The sequence below is a fragment of the Chelmon rostratus genome, chromosome 13 (assembly GCF_017976325.1).
Source record: "Chelmon rostratus isolate fCheRos1 chromosome 13, fCheRos1.pri, whole genome shotgun sequence".
Classification (NCBI taxonomy): domain Eukaryota; kingdom Metazoa; phylum Chordata; class Actinopteri; order Chaetodontiformes; family Chaetodontidae; genus Chelmon; species Chelmon rostratus.
In genome coordinates this window covers 10,583,809-10,607,147 of record NC_055670.1, presented here as the reverse complement: position 1 = coordinate 10,607,147, position 23,339 = coordinate 10,583,809, and the positions used below count along the sequence as shown (strand labels likewise).

Below are 23,339 nucleotides of genomic sequence, written 5' to 3'. Positions count from 1 at the left end.
TGCTAACATTTGCTAATTAGCACATGTTAGCGTGCTAACATTTGCTAATTAGCACATGTTAGCATGCTATCATTTGCTAATTAGCACTAAACACAAAGTACATGTGAGGCTGATGAGTATGTCAGTAGTTAAGGGATCTATCCAACAATTGTTGAGACATTTTGATCAAAACAACAAATGCCATCCTCATGGTGGCGCTAGAGCAAGTCAGTAGGATTCATTGTCTGAGGATCAGAAATGTTTGTACAAAATGTCACGACAATTCGTCCAATAGTTGAGGAGATATGTCTGTCTGGCGGGCTGACAGACTGGCACTGCCACTGCTATCAGGATACTTTCTCATTTCATACAAACAGGAAATGACAGCGCATGTGTGAGTACGAGTCGGCCCTTCCATGTTTGTTTACCGTTATTTTAATAAACAAAAGGATAATATACAAAAATTCAGGTAAACAGGTAAACGTAAAAATAAAAACCAGGAGTAAACATACACAAATGTAACCAGTTCTATGGGAAAATTTGTGTTTACTGTTTGTTTATTAAAACACACCGTCTGCAGAAGTGCAGACTTAATGAAAGTGTGCATAAAGGGTTAAAAACCCATAATCCACTCACCCTGCAACCAGTTAACAAAACAAACGCTGCCTTATGGGCTTCTTTGGCTTGCAGGTAGTGTGCACAGAGCAGATGATTTACATTTCAGCCGTGCTTGTGCAATCTATGCTTAAGACTGTTGCATGACAGAAATGCATTCTTCAGTACTGACACATTTGTGCAACAAACAGATGAAACTTTGCTTTAAATCACTGATCATTTTCAGCTGGTGTTCAGTTTGGGGTCCTGACAGAGGTGGACCCAGACAGCGTGAGCTGCTCACGTCCAGTCGGTGTCAGTATTTGAAGGGTTTTTTTGCTGACCATCTCCATTATGAGAGAAGAGATGACATTAGGCTGGATGTCCTGGATCTGCAGAACCTGCTTGCTGTACTCCTCGGTCATTGTTCTCATCTCAGTGAGACAGGCCATCACTTTGGGGTACAGCAAGCTGCAGGCACAGAGGAAACAAAGGAGGTTCGATCTTTCAATCTGTGAGAGGGGACACTTGATGGTTTATCTAATTAACATGTTCCTGGACCACCATTGCAACTGAGCAAAAAGTGGCAAAGTCCATAGCAGGAGCGGGTCCTGGTGGATGAGCGGGCCAACTTCAGTTCTTTCACCATGGAGACTGGGGGTCATGTCCTGTGTGGAACTTATTGTTGACATATTATTTTTAGATTTAGTTCAATTGTTTTTTTCTGTTCCTTTAGTTTCTCTTTTTTAATTTTCAGTTTTCTGTCACAGTTTGGTTACATTCATGCAACAAAACTACTTGTTAGGTTCAGGAAAAGATCATGGTTTTGGTTCAAATAGACCCTCTCATAATGTTAACCACCACATTAACTTCTCCCATGTGTGTATTTTTCTGGTCCAGGTGGCAAAGCTATGACATCAAAACAACGTGATTGGTCAGTTGCAGTGATGATCCTGTGACATAATAATGGTGCATTTCACTCACTGTTTTTCTGGTCCTGTTCTCTTGCAGTCAATCCAGGTTTTTAGCATCAGCGCCACGTTTTCATGAAGCTTGTCAACAGCTGCATGCTGCTGCACACCCGGACGATCTGATCGATCAAACAAAACGAATACCTACTGATCCAAAGCAAACTGGGAACTTCTGAAAATACATTTTACTAGTTGGCTGGATACAAATACACACTGTTTGTAGGGTTTAAATATTTACAGGGTTGATAAATGTTTGATTAGCGAGGAACTGATGAAGACCTGCTGCTACCTGGAGAGAACAGGGACAAGGCTTGCATGAGAACATACTCTTCCTCCTGCAGGCCCAGTCTGCGCAGTGTGTGGTGAAATTTGAGCAGAGGCTCCAGGAGGAGCGGCTGGAAACCTGCTACGAAACACAGGTGGACAGAAGATGATGATGATATACTGGAGCTGGTAAGACCAGGAAAACAATGATTGATGCAGCAGGACCACAGATATCATCCTTTTCATTCCACGTATTCTTCTTCCTTGTCAAAACACGGCGCCTATATTACCCACAATGCGACTCAAACAGTTGGTCAGAGATTCAGGTGTGTTATGCTCGCAGCAGACAAGTATAAAAGAATTTCTACAACTTTTTTTCACATATGTATGCAGTAGTAGTGCTCCCCAAGAGCTGAAAACATACTTTGATGTGTACAAATCCCTTGGGGGCAGGGGGCTACCCTGCAAGGCTTTTATTGTGAAATTGTGGAAATGTTTCATTGAGTTTCATCAACTTAAAAAACACCAAAGCATAATCAATTTGAATTAGCTGGTGAGTGAAAAAAAGCCTTCCTGGGATGACTTTGTTGTTGTTGAAAATACACATCATGCTACATTTTTACCATGACAGCCATAAAACGTCATTTTTAACAGTAAGGTTTTCTTTTTCCAGCTTTTTGTGCCAAAACCCTGTATATGTTTTAACAGTCTGCAGCCTCAGCAGGCTTTTCTTTGAATAGGAATTATGTTTAATCCTTTTCAAACTTTCATATACATTATTTTTTTAGTTTGTTGTCAGGTTATCCCATGGTTAGCTTATTTTGACCATTGAGTTCAGTGCTAATGCAGCATGACGAATAAACATTGTCGCCGTGGTTACACCTAGTTTAATATTCCTTGCTGAGTGAAGTGTCCTAATATGAATTTTTAACAGACACCAGCCGGCCAATCAGATAATACTCTGCGTGGCCTGAATTAGGTCACAGGCAGTCAGAGGCAGTGAGTACAAAGCTCAAAGCTGGAATGCCAGCTGCATGTCCCTTGATCTTTACAAAAGCAGCAGACGACACCAGTTTGACAACATTCTGGTGAACGTTCCTCCAGAAGCCACGTGACACCTCTGAGAACATGAGATAAGAAGCGCACACACATTTTCTAACATTGCTCGCAAATAAGAGCAGTTGTCTATAAACACATCCTGAACATGATATGTATGTTCATGGTAGTACTTTGAAACTTTGTACAAACGTTAAAGGTGCAAGGCTACTGGAAACCAACGTGAGTGAGATAAGAAACTAACTACTCCACATTTGCACCTTCATCGGGTTAAAAAACTTGTCAATCAGAGGTACCTGATGTGCCGTACATGTACCTGACTGCCTTTGCTTTCAACCGCAACCTAGATTTCTCACATACAGTACATACCTCTCTACTACTTGTATGTCAAATTAGTTTCTTGTAGTGAAAAACTCAGAGAATTATCACCAGACTCTGCAGCTTCCTGCACACTTATGGAGCATTTTAGCATCTAACAACTGTCCAACTGCACCGTTATGGTTCAGTCCTTCGGCTCTCATTTTTGTAGTTCCTAGCAAAAAAGCTCTGATAAACCCACTACACACCATCAAAATAGACAGACACTGTTTGCAACTAGCTAATGGAGCATTTGGCAGCAAAGGAGTCATATATTTGCCTTAAGAGTTGGTGGAGCCCAAAAACAGAGCTAAAAGGAGGGTCAATATTTAACTTAAACTTATTAGGTGGCCAAAAACACAACTTCAAGTGAATGTTGCTCAGTGTGTGCTACGTGTGTTAACGGGTAACTGTTTGCTAGTACGTTCACCATGTGAACAAACAATCCATGCAGGTGTCTATATGACTTGTAAGTCATTCACGCAAACACAATATACGTGATCTTCCCTGAAAGTTTAGTAGATATTTTTAAAAGAGTATTATGTAATGCAAATCTGTATCTGTGCAAATGTTAAATTTGTGATGTGTAAGTACTCATCTCTACATTTTCACACTGAAACAGGTCAAGCCTACCCCTGTGAAAATATACTAGCACGCTTTGGCCTTTGTTTGCATAAGTAGTCTCACCTCGTACAGCGTCATCTATGCAGTATGTAATATGGCCGCATTCCCACATGCATTTTCTTGTGTTGAACACCATGTTGAAGCGGATCTGCATAACTTCAAATGTGGCTCCCTTCAACAGAGCGATTTGGTCTCCCATAGTGAAAGACCTGTAAGGGACCGGTGTGACACATTGTTAACGGTGAACGAGTAAAAAACACCCACTGAGACATATTTGAATATGCGTTGGGGCACATATTTACCGGAAGCCCTGAAGACTTTTGGAGAAACTAATGATGTCCTGGATCATGAAAGTTATGAGGTCAGTCATGTGTGGGAGAGCGGAGTAAACGCTGCTTTGTCTGACCTGCCCGCCCTCTTGGCTCTCCTGTTTTTCAAAGGAGCCGCAGTGACTGCAGGGGGAGGACGAGGAGGAGGAAGAGGAGAGGGAGCAGGTGCACGAGGACTCGCTCGCAGACTGGTTGTGTTCACCCACAGGAAGAACGTTTCTGTCCATAGGCTGTTAAAAAAAAAAAAAAAAAAAAAAAAAAAAAACCAGTCAGATAAGTTAAAACAATGATGATGACAACATGCTTGTACTCATTCACACACCCTAAAACCACTGAAGCAGTAAAATGCTGAGTCAAATGTGCTGCGGTGGCCCCAGAGAAGCTCCTGAATGGCTTCCTCTTGTTGGGATGAGAGCTGCAGCGGTGCGTTGTGCACCTTCCTCTTCTTCTTGATGTGGAACCTCCTCTCCAGTACCTCCTTCTCAGACATGACCACTACAAAGACACAAAAATACCTGCAGGTAACCAGAAAAACACTGATTTAAAAACACCACTGAATTAATATTATATGACCGGAACTCCAGCAATTGCATGATGAGCTCCTCACATCACAAACTTCTCACTTTTATGAAAAAATATACATTATAAAATCCCAAATAAAGGTCTATGTTAGAATAATGAGGGACCATTCGTTGTGTCTGGATGCAACTCACTTTCTCTGCGCATGCCTATGGCCTGGCATTTACGGAAGCGGCACGCTTGACATGACCGTCGGTTGTTTTTGGTTATACTGCACTCATTCAGGAACAGACAGCGGAGCTGCGCTGACCTCTTTATGGCACGTCTAAATTCAATTTTAAAAATCCACTTAGTGACAGCAAACAAACATCAGTCTGAAGTTAGAAACCACATGCATGACAACACATATTGCATCAGAGTCTGACGTCATAGGTACCTACAGTGCAAGTCGATGACAAATTTGGTGGCAACACTAATGAGTATAAGTATTTAATAGTTTGGCAGGTGCATGCATGGCCCATAGTAATCCTATGTAAAGCAAACTGAGCAGACATGGGATGGTGCAACCTCCAGGATGCAGAGGACCATTTCTCTGTTCTTCTTGCTAATTTAATAACATTAAATAGAGCAAAATACTGCTAAATTTACAATGAGGTATTAAGTATTGAATTAGTCATTAATTAAGGCAATTACTCAATAAATAGATATTTAAAGCTGCAATAATAAATCACTGATTCAAATAAGTACAGTATAACACTGATGCTGATGTACTTCTTCTGAGGAGTTGGAGGAGACCTAAACAAGCTAAAGGCAAACTGAATATTTGGCAGAAGCACCACTCCAGTGCGTCTGCTGCATATAGAAGTTGGCAATTGTTTGCTAACACATTAGCTATGCTGTAACGGCTATCATCTGGCCACACAGTGGTGGCTGAACATCTCTCAGCTTGTGTTTGGATCAGTCCTCCAGTCCTCCATTCTAACATCTTCAAATGTTGTCATATCTGTCTCTGAGAATATGCATTTCTTGTTGCTTTCTCACAGAATTGAAATGTGTGCAGATTATAGGGGGAACAACTTTTGCTCCTGAACCAGACATCAGAGAAGGACAACAGTCCGCTCATGCAGGGTTGATGTGTAATCGTGGCGGTTTGGTTCGTGACTGATCACACAGGAAGAGACGGAGGACATGTGAGGACATCCCAGCAGGGAAAGAGGACAGCTTACTTTAAAAATTAATCATCAAGTCAATTATTGAAATCTGTTGATTAATTTTCTGTTGATTGTCTTTACTGTACAAAAGCATCACAACTTACATTTTAAGCATTTGACTGTTACTAACAGGGTACAAATTAGTAATATCTTCTACTAGGTCACTGTGTGAAAGTCTATGTGGGCAAAGATGCATTCACTCATGACTGAAATAAGACCACAGAAAGCATCACACATGAGTTCACCTTCCCCAGAACCTTTTTTCTTTCACTTCAGCTTTGATTGGTCCAATTTCATTGCTGGTTCCACAGCCTATCAGTGAGGGACAGACACAGCAACAGGCAGAGTCATGTTGAACCTAAACCGAACACGTTAGCATGTGAATAATCACTCCTCCACCTTCCAGCTCTTTTTTTCTGATTTTGCATGGCGTCAGTACTCTGTGCATTGTCCACATGCAGCTTCAAAGCTAACAGCATCTGATTGCTTTGAGCTTCATAATCAAAATAATTTATTTCTTCTTTTTGAGCTGCATGAACTCAGTTTAACTGATTAATTCAATTACTCTTAATGTGCTTCAGCCACTGAGAAAACTGCAACTCAGCCTTGATAATGAGCGCAGGTGAGTTTATAGAGAAGAGAGAGAAGTAGTTTGTTGCCTCTCTCTTATGGACAGATGTTCACTTTGGTTGTTAGAGTTAATGTCACCACCAGGAAGCAGGAGCACAGACTGGGGCATCAACAACCGGACGAGGGAAATGCTGCAGACTGAAACAGCCTCACCTGAAGAAGCTCTTGCAGCCTTCGCAGGTCAAAGCATTGAAGTGGTAACCTTTGGCCAGATCTCCGCACACACCGCAGGCTCTGGGCTCGTCTTCTGTCACCTTTCCTTCCTCGTCCTCATCCTCTTCGTGTGGCTGTGTGAGCGCCTCCCTGATGGTCTGCGCTCCAGCGGCCTTGTCGCTCATTCTCACCTGAGGGATGATTCGATGATCCCGACATCACCAACGTCGTACTGATTTAATTCAAGTTTTGTTTTTGTTTTTTTGACCACATCACAACTGATTCACAGCAGACATGTGATCTACAATACTGAGCTGTGGGGCTCTTGCTTAGTACAGGGAGGGGTGCACCCTTCCAGGGGCTCACTTATTTTTTTTGCCTGATGCTATCACTCTGTTGTCCTTGTTATTGCCAGGCTTTTATCCAACACTGAAACCAGGTGTAGATACATGACATAAATGGGTTTATACAGGTTTCCTTTCATCATTTAGCATTATTATAATATTGTTTCAAATTTTCAAGCTAGTAAAGCTTGTTGAATGCATCTCAACAGACCTCAAATCATGAATCTTCTACACTGCACGACATTGTTAAACCACAGTCATCATGTGTTTCATGTGCTGTATTAACCCAGTGTGGCGTTGAGTATATTTAAACCAAGCACAAGTACCACCAGTAGCACCTTGCTTTCGCTTGGACAGCCATGTGACGACTGGAGAAACAGGTCGACTGACAATAAATCGCTTGAAAAAAGCAATGTTTCGCACCTCCTCTCCTCTCGCCTTGGACTCGGCAGGCAGCAGTCACTTTGTGACACACCAGGTTGACATAATTCAAAGTTCAAAACATGTATGAGACTCTCTGCCAACATTAAGATAATCTGAAAAAACCTACTTTACCAACCTCTTGTTCACCTGGTTAAAGGTCGAGTTGAAATCAATCAGAGATCATCCAGCTCGCTCTCCAGATTCCAGATGTCCGCACAGCTGTCTGCAGCGCGCAAGGCTCGGCCTCGCAGCGGTGTCCTCGGTGGATTTTAGATTCACTGAACACTCGACAGGTGAGAACCAGTACTGCAGTCGCTCCTCCTGCAGGTCGTGCTGTTCGATGTTTGACACCGGGCTCCTTGCCGCAGGTAGACCTGCATGGCTGTGGCCCGCGGGACGGGCTCGTCGCCAACAGGTGTGTCGAGTAAAAGTAAAAAAAAAAAAAAAAAAAAAAAAAAGTGAGACTGATAAACAGCTGCTGCATCCACCGCCGCTGGGTGCACATAGCTTCCTGTAAAATCTCTGGTGTCCTGTAGTAATTTGGTGCATTTGTGTGCCAGTTGATCTGATCAGTAGGAAGTTCGCTGCGGTCAAGCGAAGCGTCGTCTGTAACAACCAGCGCGTCTGTTCATACCTGAGGTACAGGTGCTGGAAGTGGCCAAAAAGGATGTAGAGCGAGTAGTAGACTGAAGCTGCAATGAGCTCTCACATTTCAAACACATGATGAAACGATATTTTACACATCAAGTACGTCTTCTTCAAATGTAAATTCAAATATTAACTAAAAACACACAAATATGAGGGAATCTCTACTGTACATAGCCTTCACATTGTAATTCACACAAACATGTAAACACTGTTTGCGAGGTTTGCTGAAATTTTCAGTGAAATCTTGTTCAGAAAGACTCTGACTGTGACCATCTGAAATTTGCACTAATTTCACTGTAGGTTTTTGTCAAAATGTGGCATAATGCATATAACATCCCTAAATATCTGACTTCCAAGACTTTTTCTTAAGAAGTCTGCAGAAAATCCCAATGAATCTTGTTCAGAATGACTCTATGACCATGTCAAATCTGAAGTCATTCCACTGTACAGTATTGAAGTTAATTAAAGAGAAACTCGCTTCCAAAGTCAAAAAAATACCTGGGACACATTTCCTCATGCTTGAACTCTCATGAAAACATACAGAGGTTTTATGAAGTTAAATATTCTTCACAATTCAATGGAGTTCAATTGTTTTAGACCTGCAAAACATCATTACACTTGACAAAAGTGATACTGGGTTTAACGTTTTAAAAAATGTGAACTGCACCACTTAAAATAAGAGAGACTTCTCTCTCACAATGAATAACCCTAAAACTGAATCCTCCATACCCCCACTTAGCAGCCCAGCTGGTATGTACTCTTTAATGAACCCATAACCCCACAATGATGATTATGAAACTTATACTGCATCTCAGTACATTTTTCATAGTTTTAGTCCTCTGCTCAATTTGAATGGGGGGCTGCTCTGCTTCCTTCTGTTCCTGCTCCACTTGACTCATCTCCTTGAGTCTCAGTTGGAGGCTTTAGGGTACTAGGAAGGACCCCAGAATGCTCTGCAGTCCCCTGAATTATACTCTGAGCTGCCTGCAAGTGTCTCTGCTGCCTCTGGTGCACTGGGAGAGAGAGAAAGCTCAAGGTTAGACGGGTGAGCAAAGCATCTGCCTTTAACATCATCATTCAATTGTTATATTTTATTTGGTTTTGTTTAGAAAGGGCATTTATCTCTACTTTTAAAATGTGTGGTGCCTTTCATATGTTTTTAATTGTTGCTATGATTAACAAGAATGCTGTCAACTGATCATTTTTAGTAATTCTGACATTACATTCTATGGTAATAATGCGTGAATATTAGTGTAAACAGAAAAATATCCCAAACCTCTTTGTCTGACCCTGATCTTCTCGACCTCTGGTATGAGGAAACTGTACACCAACTCTGACACAATCTCCTCCGACTGAAGATTGTTCCGGCTACTCACACAAACATAGAAATGACTTTTGTTTATTATGCTTGGGTTTGAATCTCTGTATATAAAGCGTCCGCAGATATGCTGAGGTATCCATTACCTTTCCTCCATGGCATAAGCAATGTCGTTGACCTCCTTTGCCCTCCTGCGGACCTCCTCTCTGGCCTGCTGGTCAGCTGTTTGCTCCCAGGTCCCAAGGATAATGTCCTCCAAATACAAATCTACAGTTTCCTGGTGAACCTGCACTACCTGTGACACAGTGTTAAGGACACAAACAGACACACTCTTATTCTTACACATAACTCCTTTGCACATTTATAGCTGAAAATGTACACATGTACGTACTTTTCTGAAGATCTCATCTTCCTCTCTGCGTCTGCGCTCCTCCACCTGTCTCCTTCCACTCTCCTCAGCCTCTCGTAGGCGACGGTCTCTCTCCGCCAGTAGTGTAAAGGCATGGATCCTGCGCTCTTCCTGAAGATGAATCAGCTCTTTGGACAAGGTATCAAACAGCTGTTCAAGTTCTACGCCTACCACTTTGGCCTGAGACGCTTCCTCTTGAGAGGTCTGGGTGGAGAGAAACAAGGTGTAATGAGACTGTTTCGAGTTGGTACAATTTTGTAAATAAAGATGTCTTTGGGTTTGACCTCGTGTCTATGGTTGTCTCTCTGTTTTTTCAGGGACATTATAAGCTCTTTCTCAGCGTTCTGTAGCTCCTGCTCCTCCCTCTGCAGGGCGTGTACAGTCCTCAGTTCCTGGATGAGCTCCAGACGATTCTCCTTGCCCTTAAACATCTGTGCATGAAATAGAAGTGCCCTTAAAACTTGAACCACATGCACCATTTCTGTGCAAACTCAGACATAAAAAAGTCACAGACATGCAGGTGAACACACACATGCAAACACACACACGCATGTAGAAATGTTCAGACCTCATATTGGACACTTCTTCCTCGCAGTAGTTTCTGCAAGTAGATGACTGCAAGCTCTGTCTCCTCATCCCCCTATTAAGTGACATATACATTAAAAAACAGCATCTAAGATGAACAAGGTCGGTGTCTATTAGAGTCAGAGACATTAACTGACCTCTGGTGGCTCCTCCACTCTGGGAGTGACAGGACGAGGAACAGCCTTCTCCTTCTTGACAAGAAAACGCAAAGGCTTCTCTGTCACTTGCTCATTCTCCTCCTTCCTCAGGGCCTGTCGAGCCACAATTGGTAATCCATGTGTATGTAGAACTTAAGTGATATGCTTAATGAACATATTTCTCTCTGCCTTACCTTGTATTTCTCCATCAGTTTTACCGCACTGCTCACAGGGGGTTTGATCACATCCTTGATAATGCTGACTTTGGGCCCTTCCACTTGTGGCTTGAGGACTGAGGCAGAGATTCCTGCCTCTAGCTTTATCAAGCCTACAACAGACAAAAAGTTAAATGTTACCTCAACAATAAAGGGATGTTCTTGTCTCTGAGGTGTTATTATTGAAATACACGCTACATTATGTTGATCCAAAAGCATTTAGATTCATACCTTCATATGTGTCTAAGTAGTGGCTTTTTAACTCATTGTTATGGGTGTTCCTGTTGGTGAATGTGCTCCTGCGGGTCCCAGGGGGACATGTCTTAGAACCTGTATAGTCTCTGACAACGGTAGGTCGCTCTAGCATCCCATCCAAATTTCTCCTCTTAGCTTCCAGTTTTCTCAGCGCTTTAGACAAAAAAACAATGAAGAAGAAGAGAAAGAATGGAAGGAGTGAAACAAAGCCTTAATACATTTATGATCCAAATATTATGTCCACTCAAGATGGTGGCTCGTGCAGACGCAGCGGCTCGTAGCTCCCGTGTTTACGTTTTTGGACTGTGAGAACTATGAGCCACTGCACACTGCACTTTTACACCTTCACCTCCACCTCCACCTGCACCTTCTGTGTACTTAACATTTAAGTATACACATTTAAGTGTAAATTATATACATTTAAGTATATTGGTACATTTCATTGGTATATTTTATTGTTTACTGTTTATATACATTTTAGTATATTTCAGCTGCTGTCGGTTCATTTCACTGGTATATTTTATTCTGTTGGTACATGTCACTGGTATATTTTATGTTTATTGTTTAGTATATTTCTATTGTCTTAGTATATTTTCATTTCTGGTATATTTTTAATTGCATGTTGGTTTATTTTATTCTAGTATCTTAATTTTATTTTAGAATCTTTCTTTCTTATTATCTTGTTTCTAACATGGGGGTTGCAATGCAAATTTCATTGACATGTCATGCTCAATGACAATAAATAAATCTTGAATCTTGAATTATGCAGAGGCAGCAGTTGTCTTACACCTGATGTAGTCACTGTGAATCTTGTGTAGCTTGGTGTCCTTGTCGTTTTGGTGCTTGGAATATATCTGGTTCAGTCTCTCACTCGTGACTTCTTTCTGGGCTTCATCTCTCCGCCTCAAGAGGTCCTTCAGCACAGCAAGACGAGCCTCTTGCAACCTGGCCACCACCCACAGAAACAGTAGGGTAGGTTTTTTTATGGTAAATAAATATATATATTTATATATATATAATCTTCGTTTGACATATATTAGCCCTAAGTAGTATATGGTTGTTGCATTTTGACAGAACAGAAACTTTACAATAGACAATTTTTATTTGAACCCATGTGTCAGCATGTATTCACTGCTTAATGTGCTTAATCTCATTTCCACCGGGGGGCAGTGGAAACATGCTATGACCACAATAACAGTGAGTGCGCATTTAACTAAACTGATGGGAGCAGTGAGAGTGAACTAAAACAGTAATGTTGCACCCGGAAAACCAAACAGTGAACTGAAAGATGCTCAATAGCTTTGTAGAGCTGAGGGGAACTGCAGTGTCAGATGATAATTCTCTCTCACATTTACAGATAGTACTTTGATCCATTGTAAAAAATAAACAATATTTATTAAAGTTACTTTAAAGCTAGTTTGTGTACAATTCGAAGATTGACAATTTTGGTGTCCCCCAGCAGTAGTATGAAAAAAGACAGCAATCCACTTGGTTAATTAAAAGCAGCAGAGGTGCAGCACTACTTACTTTTGGATTTCTCCCTCTCTGAAAGCCCACTCTTTGGCCTCCATCTCTTCCATCATTCGTCTCCTCTTGTCCAGCTGACTAAGGTCATCCAGTGGAGGAAGGGTGGCCTCCCAAGCTCGTTTGGCACGTTCCCGCTGTATCATTTCCACTTCTGCCAGGCCTGCTGGCAGGCCACGACCTGAGGGGAATTGTTATCAAAGAGGGCTTAAATGTAAGGTGGTGAGACACATTAGTGAGGTTATGAAAGACAAAGAATATTCAGCTGAGAACACCAGTAGAAAGGCTAGAGATGTATGGTTTTAACAGGACAGTTAAACTTTGATCTCTTTAACTGGTGAAGGTCTGAACAGTGATCATGTACCCCAAGTCAAAGCTGCCAGTTGCAGGAGCTCTGAGGGAGTTGTCCCAGGTTGTACCACATACTCAGGGCTGTAAGGGTCTGTCTGTGTTTCACTTTCCCTGTAGTCTGTCTGGACCCCCACAGTGACGTGGGTTGGCTGTTGCTCAGCATTGTTTCCACCACTGGATGTAAAATCTTCTCTGAGGAGACATAAAGATAGGATGTACCCTCAACCAGCAAAAAATACACAACAGAAATGGGTGGCAAATAAAGACCTGTTAGGAACCTGTTGAACTTACTTTGGCAAGGCAAAAATCACAACCGGGGGAACCTGCTGTGCAAAGGGAATGAGAGGACTAAAGGAAACAGAATGAAACACCATGTCAGAGACTATGTCAATATTTAGTGTAGAAGCTGGGGTAGTAAGGCAGTTATCTTTCATAAACTGTCAAAGTATCAGGTGGAGGTGAGTGCTGCACAGTGATATTAGTAGGATTGTATACCACCATATTTAAAGCTTCAGAGTGTATGCTTGCTAATCAAACCGTTTAAAGTATTTCCAACGATCAGCTCCGGTCACATGGCACTTGTCCCTTTTCGACCATGACTGAGCATTTGGAATAACCCTGCCAAGAATATAACCAAGAATCACAACCACAAACTGATATATATATATATATATATATATATATATATATATATATATATATATATATATATATATATATATATATATATATATATATATATATATATATAAAGGACCATAGTTTATACTTGCAATGAGTAACAGAGTTAAGCTTTAATTAATACAGCTCAGTAACTGCTGCTGCTCATTAAAATGGTGTCTGTTACCCAGCCAGTTGCTGTAGCGCTTCTTTGCGCTGTTCCGTTTGTCCTCGCCAGCGATGATCAATAAAGGCTGGTACTGGGTCTGCAGGGTCCAGTTGAAGAGTATACTGTGGGTAGTGGTACAGGGTACTGAACATGGACCCAAACACTGGCACTCTCCTCTGATGATGGCAGAGGGAAATGACGTCAGGGAGTGCATTTCACATTCAGTTAGTTTCTTTGTTCTATGTGTAAACAGTAGCAGTCATGGGTCATAGTTCCACCATAGGCAACTACAGGGAGCAACTTGTGCCAAGTGGAGGAGAGGTAAACAGATAAACAGGTAAATTATGACTTGAGCCAAAGAAAATATGTTAATTTAACTTAAAGTTATGCAGACTTAGAGCTTGCTATACATGCCACCATCTAATAAATGTATTTGTCACCTTAAAAATGGGTCAAACACCAGAAGACCTTGCCATTTTTAACATGTGTGTGCATTCTTGGGAGCCATAAGCAACAAAACCATAACAAATTAAAACCTGTGGTCTTAACATTACAGTTTAACCCAACATAAAACGTCTTGTGTTTAAGAGTGACAAAATGACTGTTGCCTTGACATAAGTTAATACTTTTACTAAGTTAGGTATGGTTTATACAGGTAGTGTATTTCTTAATTAAAGAGATACAACACTTTGCTGGGGCGGGACCTAATTATTGATTAGCTAACGTTATCTGATGATATAACCTCTTTAATGTTAGCAACACAAACAACAATTTGCTGTCAGACAAATATGGACACAACTTACTACTCGGTCCTTGGACACATAGGCCTTGAGGCTGGACCTGGCATGGTCTACCTCCGATGACACAGTGTAAACTGGATCTGTAGCAAAACAACCAAGTGAGCTAGCAAGTTTTCAAATGGTAACGCTAGCTCGCGGCAGCTAGCGTTTCATTTAGTTTACTTACCATACAAGTAGTCATAAACCCGTTCCCGCCTAACAGCTTTATCAGCACCGTTTTTCTTAGGAATAGTACGAGTGACAGATATGCTCATTTTGCTTATTTTCAATGAAATTGAAATTGAATTATCTCGCAGACAGCGGTATCAATGACCTGATGCATTTAACAATGTAACCATGGAGACGGTAAACGGAACGTTTGAAAGTGGGAGGGACTATTTCAGGCGTCCACTCCTGTCACTTCCTGTAGAGCGGGCGAATGACAGTCGGAGCATCTTAGGCTGTATGGACATGAAATTCTACACAAAATGGGCAGCTGCGTTAGAAAATATGTGGTACAAAGTCAAAAGGACACGCCTGTCTATCGAGCAGTGCAAGTGGAGAAGTCAGTTACTGCTCCCAAAGATCATTTCGGTAACAATCATCCAATCTCTGAGTTTACAATTCAGTCGCGCGCACCGCTAAACACAAGCAGAAGATAAAATTGTTTCATAGAAACTTCATCATCGCATTCATCAGCTGATACAAAGCACTCATCTTCCGGCTCCGCAAATGTAAACATTCCGTAGCAACAAGACGCTTTCTTCTTTTACTCTTGTCTTTTCTTTTTTTGCGACAGCATTCATTCGTGTCACCAACTGACTTCCTGACTTATTCCCCATAGCAACTGTTGCTGAGGCTCATGGGTATTGTAGTATTAAAAGCCATTCCCCGTATCAAACTGGCGGGGAAAAAAAAAACACTGTTTCTCAAAAACAAAGAGGAAAATATTTAAGCTAATCACTATAAACATATAACAGCGTTATAATACGCACGAGACTGCCGTGTTTTATGGTGGTTGGGAGAAGAAAAAACACAAATGACACTTTACAGTCGGGTAAATACACTTCCGGAACCAGCGGTTCTTCCCACGGATGGTTCCTTCCCCTTTCCCCCTCCCCCTTGCCTTACTTTTTAGAGCCCCAGCTCAATAAAACGCATGTCCATGTAAAAGTCTCAACATTTTATTTTAGTACAGTACTCCAGCCTTCATGAACTACATACAACTACATGCAAATTCTGAAATGTGTAGGTTAGCATGTGTTTTATGTGTTTCTCCGTTTAACTAAACAGAAATCATGCTTTTACTGAAGGACTAATCAGGTGCTCGTTTGAATTGCAAAATAATCACATGGGTACCACTGTGTACAAATGTCACTTTTTGAACCCATGTCATGCATTGTTACACTTTTTTCTTTACCCCTCAGAACACATTTTTGGGTAGCCAAAAGGCTGATTTTGACATCAACAGGAAGCTATTGTTATCAAAAGGAAACAGTGCACACACACACACACACACACACACACACACACACACACACACACACACACACACACACACACACAATGTGTCACAGACTATTTCCCTCCTCCTTAAAATCCCCAACCTATCAGCTTTTATATTTTTTTTTCTTTAGACTTATTTTGGATTTGAGGAACACAGCTGAGCAACATTACTTCACAGCTGGAAGGTTTTGCAATTGCAAGTGGAAAAGCTAGTTCCTTTCTGCTAAGTGTGCCAACTCATAGTCACCTGAACTTCTGCTGCTATATGTTGAATAAACTTTGTCTAATATTAGAGCTCAGAAAAAGAAGAACGGCCTTGTGCCTGCAACCTAGATTACTGCAAATATTACTTCCTCACATTAGTGCCAGTGCTGTTTTTGAAATCCTAAAACGAGGACAGTGTTCAGCGGTACAGATCTTATGTACCTATCACAAGTTGTACATCTGCACTGAGTGTTCGTTTTCACAGTTTTTCTGTGACGTACATAAGCAGACTGAGAATGCACTCAAGAAAAGAAAAGGCTGACTTTTTTTTTTTCACCCGCCCTCTCTGATCTTATATGGGACAGTAAATAATGAGATGTCTCATTGCAAGATGTGCTTGTCAACCACAAACTCTGCATAGAGCTTGCAGGTCATAACCACACCACCAAAATGTTTTGTCATCAATTAATCTCAGACCTGCAAACTGGGGCTTGAGTCAGTAATAACGTCTGCGCCCACGCTACCACTTCATAAACGGTGCATGTAGCAGCGCTGCATTGTATTACTTGAGATGTTCTGATACCGGCGTATATGAGATCACAATCAGCCACTTAGTGGGCCAAATTATGCCCACTCAGCAAGAAAGATGTCTTCTGAAATCTATACCTTAGTGACCCGTCTATTATCTAGAACCTAGCCCAAACTAATGCAGTCTATTACAACAACTTGCAATAAATCCCGCCACCATAATGTTTGTCTTTTGATAAAAACATTTTAGAGAGGTGGTGATTCAAATGTTAGGTAAGTTTGGAGGCTGTGTTGGTGATGGTGTCACATAGTAGGCAGTATTTTTGATATGTTGTACACAACATTTATATCAATGAGGATACACTAAATATCTGTCCAGTTTCACCACAGACCTGAACTTTGTAACCTTAGAGGTGGTAAGATTTATTGAGGCCTGTTGTATTGCACTGCACTTGTTTTAGCTAGGGATACCCCAGGTAGCAAGGCATTCATATAGAGAAAGGCCATCTGACAGCCGAAGCCATGCTGGATTTTATGAATGATATTATACAGAGACATATTGTGAATGTTTCTAATGTGTGTGCTTTATGCTGCCCAGCTTGGAGTGTTCATACATACTGTCTTGAAAGAGAGCGATCACGTGACTAGCAAGAAAGGAAACGGTTGTTTTGACTTATCAGACGTCATCCTGTGTGGCAGAAAAAGGCAGATGTTTGGCTGGAAAGCGGTTTGGAGAGGGGGAAGAGAAAGAAGAAGGGAGGGATTTGTTAGTCACATGCCCTCTATTTCTTTACCATGAGGGGTGTCAAGGATCTTCAGTTTGTCTGGATGTGGCGGAGAAGCTGCTTTACTCGAACCCTGAGCTTATTGGGCACAGATAGAGAAAGTGAACTTGGGGAACTATAAATGCCATGATAGCTCAGGTGAAACCACTCAGTCAGTTCGATGTTGCTGTAGGCAGTGTTCAGGACTGAGGGTTTAGTTGAGTGTAGACTTGATGTTTTTCTTGCTGGTGTGAGGGCACTGTGGTAGCCAGCTTACAGAGGAACCTGACGACAACTGGAAATGAGAGACATGATGTGGATTTATGGCGTGTTTATGGTCTTGTTGTCTGAAGCATGGAGCCAGGATCCAGGTATGAACTTTAACACATTTTACTCACATGTGGTTTTAGTACTGAATGATTTTTGCCACGGTAAGATACAGCTTGTAGATAAAAACATGTTTTTTTTAAGAGGTGCACAAAACCTCCACAAAAATGACTTCGTAAGGAGTTACATGCTCATAGATACTAAGCAACACTGTGTTACTACAACTATAAATTAATAGTTGTTTTTATACGTATACTTTTATACTAAAAATGTCATTTGTGGTACTTCATGCTAAATAAGTTGAGTGAATGTATTGCCTTTGGTGTGCAATGTAATTGAAATGTCTTGCAGCCACAGTAATATTTCATCACTGCCTAACCTGTGACTGTGGGACGCTGGTGAACTGTAAATCTAACTGGTTAGCCAGTCTGAGATTGTCGAGGTGTGACTCATTGTAGACAGTCAGCGGAAGAACATACACGGAGGTGGGGTAATGCAGAAACTGACATGGGAGGAAAATGTTCCATAGCTGATGTATGAAAAGGTTATATTTTCTGAGAGAACAACGCTGCCGCTTGCCTCTGCAGTGGAAATCATGATTTCAGATCAGGGTTGCGCTATGATGCAGGTTTTCTGTGCTGTAGGGTCTTGAAAGGTGAGAGAAAGACAGACACGACTGTGGTTTTGTCACCCCACCTCATGCGTGGTGTGGTCTTACATCTGTCTGAGCTAAACAAGCCTCAAACCCTGATAACACTCCGCAGTAAACATCGGCCCGGTGAACTGAGAATTTTCCAATGAATTAATTTGAAACAGCAGTGCTATGTCACAAGTTTCTTCTAAGTAGCGGACAAGTAAATGGGGGCGATTTTGACAGTAGCATTTGCCTGTTTTATACGTTAACATTATACTGTAAGTGATTTGCTACCTCCAGCTAATTTGACAACAGATAGTGGAGTTTCAAAGTCAAAGTCAAAGTCAAAGTCAGCTTTATTGTCAATTCTGCCGTATGTACAAGACAAACAGAGAATCAAAATTGCGTTACTCTCAACCTCTGAGACAAGACACATACTAAGAAGAAATAAATAAAAACTGTAGAATCTAAACAATGACACATTAAGAGAATGTAGTAGTGCAAATGTATATGGTAGTGCAAAAAGAAAGAAGTTAGCTTAACGACTGGTGGTGATTCTGTCACATCTGTCCATGATTGACCTGCTGCAGCTGGTCATGTCCTCATATCCTTGCTTCACTTTAACTAACTAACTAAACTAACTGATGAATAAACCACACTGATTGTTGCTCTGCTGATTAAACCACTAACTGCTCACATCTCTCTCAGGAACTAATCAAAGCACCACTGTGAACTCCAACACTTCTCCTCGGCCTCTGCGAGATTATGGTAAACAAATCTCCTTCTTCTTCTCTTTTGGAAAAATTGAGATAAAATAGTATTAAGTAAGACAAGTGAGGGCGCAGGAAGTTGAACATGACAATGCTGTGCACATTTCTATCCCTCCTTTCCTTATAAATCCATATTCAAAGCATATTTTATTTGAAATGAATTGAAAGAATAAAATAAATGTTTTGAAACTTGTTTCTGAAAAAAAGAAAGAGTTTAGTCATTAGTTTTAGTCTATTTTAAAATGCAGTTATGAAATATTATATGAAATATATAAATATTGAAATTTTAAGGGTCTATGCCGAATGTTTTCCCATTTTAAAATAACACTGCAAAGCTTTTTTCATTCAGCAGCTCTGATACATCTTTTGATTTTGTTAGCCTTGCATCTTTGTTCTTAGTTAACTTTTATTTTGAAAGATCACAATTTATATGGTTTCAGTTTATTTCAAATAAAATTTAATCATTATTGCTTTAGACGGATGTCTGACAGATCAAATGTTTAATCTAGAATAAGTGCAGAGGATGTTTCCTCATAGATCTGACATATATATGGGATATTGTTGTTGTTAGTAATGAACATAAAAGAGCTGCATCAGTTGTCTTAGAACAGTTTTATGCTGTGTCATGCTTCATGCTTTAAGACTGTGTTACGTGTTGTTCATGTGTTTCAATGTTTTTTTTGTCCCTGTCCCATGCAGATGCACATGTGTGCTGTCTGTATGGTTTTTTACCTAAACCCAAAACTTTTAATTAGCAAAATCATAGCACCACCATGTAGAAATAATGCAGCTCTCCCTTTCTTTTTTCCAGTTGTCAGACATTCAGCTTTCAACTTGGGGAGTGATGCTGACCTGATCTGCAGCGATAAAACGTGGAATGAGACGATATTTGTTATCTGGAATATAAAATTGAAGAGCAAAGATTGTAAGATATCGTTTAGCAACGATGGTCAGAGTGTAGACTTCTGCAACGATGACAAGTCGCTCCTGAACAATTCCAGGGCTCAGTCGTACCTGCACATCCCGAACTTCTCACATGGTGACGTGGGGATATACAAGTGTGAGTCGGTTTACAAAGGAGGAATCGAAAATTATGAGATCAACGTGGATATCACAGGTAGGACTTTCCTTCTCGCTGGCATAAATGATTTCAAAAACCATGTAGTCCATAAGATTAACTTGATTCTAAATTCTGCTTACCTCTAGTGACATCTGTTATTGCAGATTTTATTTACCGTTGGTTTCCCCTGTGGGAAAAAGACATCCTTGTCTGGGCTGGATAGGTCCAGTTCCTCTTTCACTTCAACTAAAAAACACATGAATAATTACCAGCAGTCAATACCATATAGGTGTATGTATATAGTATAGGTGATCTGGTAGGTTCTGGGAAGAAAAATCACACTCATTTACACTGACTCCAACTCCTCCTAATGTGGCGCTCGAACCACAGTCCCATAACTATTCCTCTGTGGCCTGGCCTACATGCATGGTCTATCTATCTATCTATCTATCTATCTATCTATCTATCTATCTATCTATCTATCTATCTATCTATCTATCTATCTATCTATCTATCTATCTATCTATCTATCTATCTATCTATCTATCTATCTATCTATCTATCTATCTATCTGTGATTGAGTGATAACCAATTAATATTTAATGATTACTACAGAATAGATACAGATGAAACACTGACACAATGTTCTTTTACTCTGGGTAATGCAGTTTTCATCTGGAGCTATTTTACCCTCAATGTAATAAATAGTGACATTATTACAAAGTAAAACTACTGTATCTGTATTGTTCGGTACTATGAGGCAAGAGCAAACGATTTTTTGTGGTTTGGTTTTACTTTTTAAGAATTAAGTATTTAGCAAGTCTCCTGTTTTGTCTTCCCTGGCTCAGTTCCTCCCAGCACATCTTCCTGGTTAGAGCGTCGTGGCGACAAGATGGAGGCAGTGTGCAAAGCTGAAAGAGGAAAACCTGCCGCCAACATCAGCTGGAGTTATATGGGAAACCAACCGTCTGTGAAAATGTATTTTCAACCACATGGATTTGTTACTGTGGAAAGTCGTCTGGAGCTCCCTGAAGGGATGGATACACAAAACCTGAGCTGCGCTGTCAGCCACCCGTCCTGGGATGAGAAAAAGGTTTTGGAGCCAAAACCTGAAAAAGGTCAGGCTTCTGCAGGATGGATAGCATCCTTTTATGTATTTTCAGTGTTTGGTGTTTTATTTTACTGTTGTAATTCTTACTTTGTAAGCAGATGTATTGATGTCCAGCACTTTACTAACAAACCCTCAATCTTGTCTCTCTCACTGCAGGTTTTCTTCTGTGGTTGTACATCCCTGTTGTCATGGTAATTGTTGTGTTTTTGGCAGGATTTGTATTTCTTGCACAAAAGAAACTAATGACATTGAGGTAAGAATTTTCATTTGATGAAAAATTTATTCCAAAATGACAACTTGCCATCTTTTGTGTTGAGTCACTGAGCGGCTTTGTGTATCCACCTTTTGTCAGGCGATACCAGCACTCTGCCACCTCGCCATCTAAATCTGCACCGGTAAATAATCCATCTGTAACTCTGCAGCTCGTGCTTCTGTGTGTTTTATTGTGCATTGTTGAGTTCTGTTTGCGACACCTCTCTGTTTTGTTTTTCAGAGGGAGGATGTGGAGGAAGTGGAGCCCTACGCCAGCTATGTTCAACGTGTGAACTCCATCTATAACTCATCTGTAGATCTGTTCACTTAAAATGTGCATGCATCACACACTTTTTGTGAGAACGTGAAAGCTATGAAACTGAGAACTGGTGAAGTAGTAAAGAGAGATGAGAGTGAAAGACTTCCGATAAGAGAGGGAAGCCTCTCAGTCGAATCCTGCTCTAAACTTTTGACTGATGGAACAGGGGATGTACCTAATGTCATGCACTGGCTCCTATGCACCACACATGCAACCCACTACTCTCTTTGTGTGTGTGAGTCTGATGCAGAAGATTATTAATAACTACAAGTGCAATGAGCTGCTGAAATGGAAAGAATGCCTTCTTCAGCCGGGTGCAGCACACCAAGACTACAGAACTAAAGACTTTGATGTTGGTGTGAAAAACATGGGCTGCAATTATATAATGATGGTGGTTTTTATTATTATTCCTATACATATTTATAGATTAACTGTAAGAGGTGCTCACCTCAAAGAGATAACACAGGTGTAAATCAGGGACAAAATTGCTTCAAGATAATAATTCTTTGTGCAAGCGTGTGATTGTGTGTATTAAAAATACATCTGAACACATGGATCTCATTATACCTAAATTAAAAGGAACAGTAAAAACGGTGCACAAGAACAAGAATGAATTTGAATTTTCCACTGCTGAGTATGAATCAGTAGTTTGACACCAAGGGTGAAAAGGATTTTTTCACTGCGCATCGTTCTCTTAATATACAAATAGATGAAGTGTCGAGATGACTTTTACATGTAGATGTGCAGCGGAAAGGTACCGATCATCAGCACTGCACCATCAGAATAAATGGTGAGTGTTGGAATTTGGTTCAGTACTCTCATAGTGAGTGTAAACCCATTGCTAAAGAAACCCGCTACAGGGAGAAGAAATGGAAACTGGACGGAGGGACTGCTCTGCCATCTACTGGTGGAGATCAGAACATGCGCCTCCATCGTGATCATTCACTGTATGACCAGTCCCTGCTAAGATGTCTCAGTAATGCTAGTTATATGCACTTACATGTATAGCTGCTGAAAGGTTTTTTCAAGTGTCTTAAAACATCATTGAGGTGCTCACATGCTGTTATAACTCCTCCTGTTTAAACTAAATTACCTTCCTATTACAGTGTAAGTGATTGGGGACAAAAACAGCCCATTAAAACCAGAGTCTAGACTTTCTGTTACAGTTCTGCTATTAAATCATAGACTGCAGCGACTATGACTGTCTAACCCTCACACTGATTACTTAGTTAAACAGAGAAGGGGAAACCACACAAATACAGGCTATTTCTGTCCACAGAATGTGACACATTTGGAGTCCCCTTAGTCTGTTTCTGGTGAACGCATGCAACATGATTTCTTCTCCAACAGAGAACCTTAC

At 40.8% G+C, this 23,339-nt stretch overlaps 3 protein-coding genes across 6 annotated transcripts; 1 reads left to right on the top strand and 2 right to left on the bottom strand.

The window, feature by feature from the left end:
• Positions 1-318: 318 nt before the first annotated feature.
• nr1i2 (nuclear receptor subfamily 1, group I, member 2) lies at positions 319-7,876 on the bottom strand. 3 transcript variants are annotated; one of them, XM_041950184.1, is made up of 9 exons: positions 7,591-7,876; positions 6,688-6,878; positions 4,888-5,018; positions 4,497-4,669; positions 4,148-4,404; positions 3,909-4,054; positions 1,834-1,947; positions 1,558-1,663; positions 319-1,044 (listed from the first exon to the last, which is right to left on the bottom strand). In XM_041950184.1, the coding sequence occupies exons 2-9, from the start codon at positions 6,870-6,872 to the stop codon at positions 828-830; spliced, it is 1,329 nt and encodes a 442-aa protein (XP_041806118.1). In that variant the 5' UTR covers positions 6,873-6,878; positions 7,591-7,876; the 3' UTR covers positions 319-827. The 3 variants fall into 3 exon arrangements, with proteins under 3 accessions (XP_041806118.1, XP_041806117.1, XP_041806116.1); XM_041950183.1 differs by having other exon boundaries at positions 320-1,044; positions 1,834-1,950; positions 7,602-7,876; XM_041950182.1 differs by having other exon boundaries at positions 322-1,044; positions 1,834-1,950; positions 7,591-7,875.
• A 62-nt stretch (positions 7,877-7,938) lies between these two features.
• On the bottom strand, positions 7,939-15,307 carry cfap91 (cilia and flagella associated protein 91). The gene is made up of 17 exons (XM_041950181.1): positions 14,692-15,307; positions 14,529-14,605; positions 13,744-13,901; positions 13,434-13,514; positions 13,188-13,244; positions 12,910-13,088; positions 12,549-12,726; positions 11,809-11,966; positions 10,998-11,174; positions 10,746-10,879; positions 10,552-10,665; positions 10,398-10,469; positions 10,114-10,260; positions 9,812-10,033; positions 9,567-9,715; positions 9,379-9,470; positions 7,939-9,115 (listed from the first exon to the last, which is right to left on the bottom strand). Exons 1-17 carry the CDS (start codon positions 14,777-14,779, stop codon positions 8,946-8,948), a joined length of 2,253 nt encoding a protein of 750 aa, XP_041806115.1. The 5' UTR covers positions 14,780-15,307; the 3' UTR covers positions 7,939-8,945.
• Positions 15,308-17,491: 2,184 nt separating this feature from the next.
• Positions 17,492-23,275, top strand: si:ch211-214p13.9 (cell surface glycoprotein CD200 receptor 1). 2 transcript variants are annotated; one of them, XM_041951520.1, is made up of 7 exons: positions 17,494-17,877; positions 19,176-19,235; positions 20,049-20,354; positions 21,146-21,415; positions 21,565-21,661; positions 21,761-21,803; positions 21,902-23,275. In XM_041951520.1, exons 1-7 carry the CDS (start codon positions 17,808-17,810, stop codon positions 21,989-21,991), a joined length of 936 nt encoding a protein of 311 aa, XP_041807454.1. In that variant the 5' UTR covers positions 17,494-17,807; the 3' UTR covers positions 21,992-23,275. The 2 variants fall into 2 exon arrangements, with proteins under 2 accessions (XP_041807455.1, XP_041807454.1); XM_041951521.1 differs by lacking the exon at positions 19,176-19,235 and having other exon boundaries at positions 17,492-17,877.
• The last annotated feature ends 64 nt before the right edge of the window (positions 23,276-23,339 follow it).

Bases quoted from the DNA above. Each gene is read 5' to 3' on its own strand.
- nr1i2 (XM_041950183.1), bottom strand. From the start codon at position 6,872: ATGAGCGACAAGGCCGCTGGAGCGCAGACCATCAGGGAGGCGCTCACA. The intron at 5,019-6,687 runs GTGAGGCTGTTT...AATTGAATTTAG, and splicing joins GGCTGCAAGAGCTTCTTCAG to ACGTGCCATAAAGAGGTCAG. The intron at 4,405-4,496 runs GTGTGTGAATGA...TTTTTTTAACAG, and splicing joins ACTGCTTCAGTGGTTTTAGG to CCTATGGACAGAAACGTTCT.
- cfap91 (XM_041950181.1), bottom strand. From the start codon at position 14,779: ATGAGCATATCTGTCACTCGTACTATTCCTAAGAAAAACGGTGCTGAT. The intron at 10,470-10,551 runs GTCAGTTAATGT...GTCACTTAATAG, and splicing joins GAGTGGAGGAGCCACCAGAG to GGGGATGAGGAGACAGAGCT. The intron at 9,716-9,811 runs GTACGTACATGT...ACTGTGTCACAG, and splicing joins AAGATGAGATCTTCAGAAAA to GTAGTGCAGGTTCACCAGGA.
- si:ch211-214p13.9 (XM_041951520.1), top strand. From the start codon at position 17,808: ATGAGAGACATGATGTGGATTTATGGCGTGTTTATGGTCTTGTTGTCT. The intron at 17,878-19,175 runs GTATGAACTTTA...CATCTCTCTCAG, and splicing joins AGCATGGAGCCAGGATCCAG to GAACTAATCAAAGCACCACT. The intron at 21,804-21,901 runs GTAAATAATCCA...TTTGTTTTTCAG, and splicing joins CGCCATCTAAATCTGCACCG to AGGGAGGATGTGGAGGAAGT.